The 8,777-nt window shown below is 37.5% G+C and overlaps 1 protein-coding gene across 1 annotated transcript; it reads left to right on the top strand.

Annotated features, from left to right (window-relative positions):
- The first annotated feature begins 505 nt into the window (after positions 1-505).
- On the top strand, positions 506-1,468 carry LOC116626475 (olfactory receptor 2T29-like). Its single transcript, XM_032395818.1, has one exon. It carries the CDS (start codon positions 506-508, stop codon positions 1,466-1,468), a length of 963 nt encoding a protein of 320 aa, XP_032251709.1.
- Positions 1,469-8,777: the final 7,309 nt, after the last annotated feature.

Raw genomic sequence — 8,777 nt, 5'->3', positions numbered from 1 at the left:
CCCATATTAGTGTTTTTGCTTTATTTGGGGAAATGCATACCCAGTAGTGGAATCATTAAGGTACCAATATTTTTTTAAAGATTTATTTATTTTTTTGCAGAGAGAGAAAGAGAGCAAGGGAGAGGTGCAGAGGGAGAGGGAGAAAGAGAATCTCAAGCAGACTCCCTGCTGAGTGCTGATCCTAGTGTAGGGCTCAGTCTCAGACCCTGAGATCATGCCCTGGTCAAGAGTTGGAGGCTTCCTGGACTGAGCCACAGAGGTGTCCCTAAGGTACCAATAATTTTTCTTGTGTGAATTCCTAAATTTCTAGTACCTTTGTTCAATTTCAGGTAATTTATAATCCTACAATTTACAGGTCCTTGGAATTTCCCTTTATTAGCACATGGGGTTGCTGTGTATAAACATGAACATACACACACAAGGTCACTAAAATTTTATTTCAGGTGGTATCCCATGAGTGATCTATTAACTCCACATCTCTCCTTGGTGATCCAGGTGAAATCTAATGGATAATACCACTTGGGTGGTCAACCATACTGGACGATCAGATTTTGTCCTAGTGGGACTCTTCAGTCAATCCAAACACCCAACTCTTCTTTGTGTGGTCATTTTCATGGTTTTCCTAATGGCCTTGTCTGGAAACACCATCCTGATCCTTCTGATCCACTGTGATGCTCACCTTCATAACCCCATGTACTTTTTTATCACCCAGTTGTCTCTCATGGATGTGATGTACATTTCTGTCACTGTGCCCAAGATGCTCATGGACCAGGTCATGGGTGTGAAACAGATCTCAGCCCCTGAGTGTGGGATGCAGATGTTTCTTTATTTGACACTAGTAGGTTCAGAATTTTTTCTTCTTGCTGCCATGGCCTATGACCGCTATGTGGCCATCTGCCATCCACTCCGTTATCCTATCCTCATGAACCATAGGGTGTGTCTCCTCTTGGTGTCTTCCTCCTGGCTTCTGGGATCTGTGGATGGATTTATGCTCACACCCATCACCATGACCTTCCCCTTCTGCAGATCCCGGGTGATCCACCATTTCTTCTGTGAGGTCCCTGCTGTAATGAAGCTTTCCTGCTCAGACACTTCCCTCTATGAGACACTCATGTACCTGTGTTGTGTCCTCATGCTCCTCATCCCTGTGACAGTCATTTCAAGCTCCTATTCTTTCATCCTCTTCACCATCCACAGGATGAACTCAGCAGAGGGACGGAAGAAGGCCTTTGCCACTTGTTCTTCCCACATGATGGTGGTCATCCTCTTCTATGGTGCTGCTGTCTATACCTACATGCTTCCCGCCTCCTACCACACCCCTGAGAAGGACATGATTGTATCTGTCTTTTATACCATACTCACTCCTGTTCTGAATCCTTTAATTTATAGTCTTAGGAATAAGGATGTCACAAGGGCTCTAAAAAAAATGTTGAATGTGGGATCTGTCTTACAGGAAAGTATAAAGTAGAAAAAAGATTGTACTGTTTCTTTTCCTTCACTCTACAAATTAAAACTTTAGGATCCCATGCCAATGTATTTCTTCAGATTCTCATACCATGTGTCATCACCTATTACTCCCTTTTGGTGGAAATTTTTCCTTGTACTGGAAAGCTATTCATTTTTACATTTCTTCATTCAAAATATTTGTACAATTGTATTGTGCCCATGTTACATATTTCTGAAGTTTATCACTGCACTGTAATTCTGTGAGAAAATACTCATATTCATAGGAAATACATAACAAGGTATTTAGAAACAAAGATCATAAGGTGTGCAACTGATAAGAGAGAGATGGAGAGATGATAAATCAAATGGGGTATAATGTTAATACATGAATCTAGGCAAAAGGCATATTAATTCTTTATTGTACTATTATTAATATTCATACTAATTCTACTATTCATACTAATTTTCTGTAAATTTGAAATCATTTAGGAATAAAACATTAAGTATCAAAATTTGGCTATTTTAAAAATTTGTCCTTGCTTCATGGTAGCAGTGTGAGTGACAAACCTTGGAAATCATTCACATGTTAACATGGCTGATCATTACTGCAACAATCCAGTTGTTGGCCTGTGTTTAATTAGGACAATTTTGTTCTTTAGGTTCTAAACCTGAAGACATCCAGTGGCTGTTACCTCTCTTAAATCATTAGTACATTGTGGTAGAAAGTACTGTGGGAAAAACATTAACCCCAAGAAGGAGGGCTTAGGGAAGCTTTCCAGAATAATGTGGTATCAGAGCTGAGATTTGAAGGATGTCACTTATTGTACAAAGAAGCAGAGGAAGACCATTAAACATTCAGTCCTTCATTTATTCAAAAAAACATGTATTATGCTACATTATAATAAAAAATAATAACTAATAGCTAACTGAATTTAACATAAATAACAAATGTCTACTGCCCCTAAGGAATTTGATCTGTAGGTGTAGCTTGTGCAAATAGTTGTGATAAAATGCATAAATTATTTTGAGGCTCATGTGGAAAGGGTGCAGCTCATAAGGACACACCAGTTCTACCTGAAAGAGCAGAGACATGCAAATTCAGCCAAACAAAGAGGCTGAAAGGAGATCCTAGATCTCAGTGTTGAATGGTGACTAGATGCTACCTTCCTATGAGTACAGGAGGCTATGACCAGGGCTCTTGCTCAAGGGGCAAGGACATGATGCCACAGAAAAGGAACACCATGAGCAAAGTTCAGGTGGTTGACCAAGCAGGAGAGAAATGTCCCAATAGCACCTCCTTCCTGGTTCACTTTATAGCCTCATTTCTTGCCCTTTTGTAACCTAGGTATTTACAAATGATAATAAAATGACCACACTTGGATTGTAGAAAAGTTAAATCAGTGGAAAGCAATTGCAGAAGAGCAACAATTGGTTGGAGACCAGGTGAGCGAGGATGATAAGCTGGATAGTGTTGATCTAAGTGGAATGGACCATTCCAAGTGGAATTATGGGCTTTTGGGGTGTAAGCTGGGCCTTGTTGAGTCTGTTCCATAAAACCACAAACTTAGTTGCATGTTTACCAGTTTCCAATTAGCTGTGACAACTTGTGAATTATCAGGTTTCAAAAGGAGACATTCCCTTTTTTTTCTTGACACACTCGATTCTTTCATGACTAGAAAATAAGGATCTTGCATTATTTTGGAAAAAATGTTAGAAAATCAGTTTACAATATTTTTGTTGCAGTCAAATGAAATGCATAAGATATGTACACTCTTTAACTTCCAAAATATTTGAGTAGTGTGTATATCACCTCTCAATTTGTTGGACCATCATGACACACACATTTGATGATTCCATTTAAAATACTGTACGCATGGGAAACAAAAGTGGAGCAAAACAAAACAAAATGTTTTATGGATCCGTATTCTTTCAAAGATGAATTTTTAACTCTATCTCAGGAAAAAACCTGAGATACAATGTTTTAGAATGTTGAATTATTTTTTTAAATAAAGTGTTCAAAATACAATTTTCCATAGCTTATACTAATAAGGATCTATGAAAACTCTTCAGCTGGAAAATCTTCATCAACTTATATTTATTATATTATATATAGTACATGATCCTCAGAATTAGTAGACATAGAGGAACATTTGGTGCTCCAATTTTTTTTTATCTAGAATGTAAAAATGGAAGAGTTTCTGTCACTCACATGCACTTGCTTACAGTGTTACATAAGTAGCTGTGCACTGAAGTAGTTAAAATGTACAAACTTCAAAATATGTTCATGTGTTTGTGCTCATGATTCAACCAGCATTTGGCCAGAGCAGTAATTTTTAACCAATGAAAACAAGCCCTCAGTGTTCCTACATCAAAGGACATGAAGGACTATGATTGAAATTATTACCTAATTGGGGCACCTCCATGGCTCATTCAGTTAAACATCTGCCTTTGATCCCAGGGCCCTGAGATCAAGTCCCATGTTGGGCTCTCTGCTCAGTGGGGAGCCTGCTTCTCTCTCTTTCCTCTGCCTGCTGCCCCACCCACTTTTGCTCTCTCTCTGTCAAATAAATAAATAAAATCTTAAAAAATAATAAAGAAATTACCAAATCTAGGAATAAACCAGCATGGGTTAGGTGGAGAAGGTTGCATTGTTATTCACAAATACACTGTTTTTTTATTGAATATTTTATGTATTTGTTTATTTATTTTATATTATATGTCAGTCACTGTTTTAATGATGTTATATATATTAACTTATTCAAACTTAGTAAACTCTTTGAAGCAGATATTATTTTTGTTGTTGTAGTGGTTGCTGTTGTTGTTAAATTTATTTAATTGCGGTAGGAACACTTATTATGAGATCAACCTCTTAGCAATTTTTTAAGTGTACACCATAGTATTCTTGACTATAGGGCAGGTATTCATATTATCTCATTTTACAGAGAAAGAAACTAAGGCACCAACAGGTTAGATAATTTGTTTGAGGACACTAGGTGGTAATGTCCAAATGGATATTTGCTAATAAGTGTGAACTCTGAGTTGGTTGAGTGATGGCCTTTCCACAGAGAAAACCAGTTTATTATACTACTATTTAACTGACTGACACTATACATTTTCAGAGAGAAGATAGAAGATGCTACATATTGTTTTCAAATAATTTCCCAAGTATGAGGAATTATACTTCAATTACTTTCCCAAGTGTGAGTAATTATACTTCAATTACTTATAATTTTGTAACGCTATAAACATAGATGCAATATAAAAGATAAAGCATTATTGATATCAAATCATAACCACAGCATTTGTTTTCCATAATTTTAGAAGGATTGAATATTCCTTCTGTACAGAAGTTAGTCTCCAAGAAAGTTCTAGTTGCTTGGTACAGCAATTCATTGGTAGATTAGTTTTCAAATTTGAGTTATGAAAATATGGCTACTACATATGTGCATGCTAGAGTTAATGATAAATACCAGTTAACATCTTTTTTTTGGATGGATATAACATTTTCTTTTTATAATTTAAACTCAATTAGCCAACATATAGTACATCATTAGTTTTTGATGTAGTGTTCAACGATTCATTAACTGAATGTAACACCAAGTGCTCTCAATTACTTTTAATCAGTCTATTCAGAATTTCTATTCCTTCCTGATTCAGTAATGGAAGATTGTATGTTTCTAGCAATTTATCCATTTCTTATAGGTTGTCCACTTTGTTGGCATATATTTTTTCATAGTATGATTTTATAATACTTTGTATTTCATGATATCAGTTGTTATTTCTCCTCGTCTCTGATGTTATGTATTTGGGTCCTTGTTTTGTAGTTGTCTTGATGAGTCTGGTAAAGTGTATCAATTTTGTTTATCCTTTTATAGAACCTACTGTTGATTTCAATGATTTTTTTTCTATTTTGTTTTTAGTATCTACATTATTTATTTTTGCTCTGATCCTCATTATTCCGTTCTACTACTCAAGGTGGGCTTTGTTTGTTCTTTTTCTATTTCCTTTAGCTGTAAGATTAGATTCTTTATTTGATATTTTTGTTTGTTTGTTGTTTGATTTTTTGGGGTAGGTCAAAGATTTTGGAATGTTGTGTTTTCAGTTTACTTTGGTTTTTTTCTTTTCTAATTTCTTTACCTCTTTTTTTTTCTTATTATGTTATGTTAATAACCATATATTACATCATTAGTTTTTAATGTAGTATTCCATGATTCATTGCTTCCGTATAAAAACCAGTACTCCATTCAGGACGTGCCCTCTTTAATACCCATCACCAGGCTAACCCATCCTCCCACCCCCCTCCCCCTCAGAACCCTCAGTTTGGTTCTCAGAGTCCATAGTCTCTCATGGTTCGTCTCCCCCTCCGATTCCCCCCCCTTCATTCTTCAGTTCCTCCTATCTTCTTCTTTTTTTTTTTTTAACATATAATGTATTATTTGTTCCAGAGGTAGGTCTGTGATTCAACAGCCTTACACAATTCACAGCAATCACCATAGCACATACGCTCCTCAATGTCTATCACCCAGCCACCCCTACCCTCCCAACCCCCACAACTCAGCAAACCTCAGTTTGTTTCCTGAGATTAAGAATTCCTCATATCAGTGAGGTCATATGATATATGTCTTTCTCCGATTGACTTCTTTCACTCAGCATAATACTAACCAGTTCCATCCACGTCCTTGCAAATGGCAACATTTCATTCCTTTTGATGGCAGCATAATATTCCATTGCATATATCACAAATTCTTTTTTCCCCCCTTTTTAAATTTTTATTTATTTATTTATTTTTTTAAATTTCATTATGTTAGTCAACATACAATACATCATTGGTTTATGATGCGGTGATCCATGATCCATTGTTTTCGTATAACACCCAGTGCTCCATGGAGTATATGCCCTCCTTAATACCAATCACCGGGCTAACCCATCTCCGCTCCCCCATTCCCTCTAAAACCCTGTTTGTTCCTCAGAGTCCATAGTCTCTCATGGTTCGTCTCTCCCTCCAATTCCCCCCCCCCGCATTTTTCCCTTCCTTCTCTTAATGTCCTCCATGCTATTCCTTATGTTCCACACATAAGTGAAACCATATGATAATTGACTTTCTCTGCTTGACTTATTTCACTTAGCATAATCTCCTCCAGTCCCATCCATGTTGATGTAAACACTGGGTATTCATCTTTTCTGATGGCTGAGTAATATTCCATTGTATATATGGACCACATCTTCTTTATCCATTCATCTGTTGAAGAGCATCTCGGCTCTTTCCACAGTTTGGCTATTGCAGACATTGCTGCTGTGAACAATGGGGTGCATATGGCGCTTCTTTTCACTACAACTGTGTCTTTGGGCTAAATACCCAGTAGTGCAATTGCTAGGTCATAGGGTAGCTCTATTTTTCAATTTTTGGGGCACCTCCACACTGTTTTCCAAAGTGGCTGTACCAACTTGCATTCCCACCAACAGTGTAAGAGGGTTCCCCTTTCTCCACAACCTCTCCAACATTTGTTGTTTCTTTCCCTGTCCATTTTGGCCATTCTAACTGGTGTAAGGTGGTATCTCAATGTGGATTTTTTTTTTTTAAGGATTTTATTTATTTATTTGAGAGAGAGAGAATGAGAAAGGGCACATGAGAGGGAGGAGGGTCAGAGGGAGAGGCAGACTCACTGCCGAGCAGGGAGCCCGATGCGGGACTCGATCCTGGGACTCCAGGATCATGACCTGAGCTGAAGGCAGTGGCTTAACCAACTGAGCCACCCAGGCGCCCTCAATGTGGTTTTGATTTGAATTTCCCTGATGGCTAATGATGATGAACATTTTTCCATGTGTCTGTTAGGCATCTGTATGTCTTCTTCAGAGAAGTGTCTTTTCATATCTTCTGCCCACTTTTTGACTTGATTATTTGTTTTTTAGGTGTTGAGTTTGAGAAGTTCTTTATAGATCTTGGATACCAGCCCTTTATCTGTAGTGTCATTTGCAAATATCTTCTCCCATTCTGTGGGTTGCCTCTTTGTTTCGTTGACTGTTTCCTTTGCTGTGCAGAAGCTTTTTATCTTGATGAAGTCCCAAAAGTTCATGTTTGCTTTTGTTTCACTAGCTTTTGGAGATGTATCTTGAAAGAAGTTGCTGTGGCCGATGTCAAGCAGGTTACTGCCTATGTTCTCTTCTAGGATTTTGATGGATTCCTGTCTCACATTGAGGTCTTTCATCCACTTTGAGTGTATCTTTGTGTATGGTGTTAGACAATGGTCGAGTTTCATTCTTCTGCAAGTGGCTGTCCAATTTTCCCAGCACCATTTATTGAAGAGACTGTCTTTTTTCCATTGCATGTTTTTTCCTGCTTTGTCAAAGATTATTTGACCGTAGAGTTGAGGGTCCATATCTGGGTTCTCTATTCTGTTCCATTGGTCTGTATGTCTGTTTTTGTGCCAGTACCATGCTGTCTTGGTGATCACAGCTTTGTAATATAGCTTGAAATCAGGCAACGTGATGCCCCCAGCTTTGTTTTTCTTTTTCAGCATTTCCACAGCGATTCGGGGTCTTTTCTGATTCCATACAAATTTTAGGATTGTTTGTTCCAGCATTTTGAAAAATGTTATTGGAATTTTGATTGGGATGGCATTGAAGGTATAGATTGCTCTGGGTAGCACAGACATTTTAACAATGTTTATTCTTCCGATCCATGAGCATGGAATATTTTTCCATCGTTTTGTGTCTTCTTCAATTTCTTTCATGAGTGTTCTGTAGTTCCTAGAGTATAGATCTTTTACCTATTTGGTTAGGTTATTCCTATGGTTCTTGGTGCTATTGTAAATGGAATAATTTCTCTAATTTCTCTTTCTACAGTTGCGTTGTTAGTGTATAAGAAAGCAACTGATTTCTGTGCATTGATTTTGTATCCTGCCACATTACTGAATTGCTGTATGAGTTCTAGTAATTTGGGGGTGGAGTCTTTTGGGTTTTCCACATAAAGTATCATGTCGTCTGCAAAAAGAGAGAGTTTGACTTCTTCTTTGCCAATTTGAATACCTTTTATTTCTTTTTGTTGTCTGATTGCTGTTGCTAGGACTTCTAGTACTATGTTGAACAATAGTGGCGAGAGTGGGCATCCTTGACATGTTCCTGATCTTAAGGGAAAGGCTCTCAGCTTTTCCCCATTGAGGATGATGTTTGCTGTAGGTTTTACATAGATGGATTTTATGAACTTGAGGAATGTTCCCTCTATCCCTATACTCTGAAGAGTTTTAATCAAGAAACGATGTTGTATTTTGTCAAATGCTTTTTCTGCATCAATTGAGAGGACCATATGGTTCTTCTCCCTCCTCTTATTAATG

This window comes from Phoca vitulina, unplaced genomic scaffold, assembly GCF_004348235.1.
Source record: "Phoca vitulina isolate PV1807 unplaced genomic scaffold, GSC_HSeal_1.0 scaffold87, whole genome shotgun sequence".
In the NCBI taxonomy this organism is placed as follows: domain Eukaryota; kingdom Metazoa; phylum Chordata; class Mammalia; order Carnivora; family Phocidae; genus Phoca; species Phoca vitulina.
This window is presented reverse-complemented; position numbering and strand designations above follow the sequence as displayed.

What these genes read in the sequence shown, in the direction of transcription:
- LOC116626475 (XM_032395818.1), top strand. Translation starts at nt 506, where the DNA reads ATGGATAATACCACTTGGGTGGTCAACCATACTGGACGATCAGATTTT.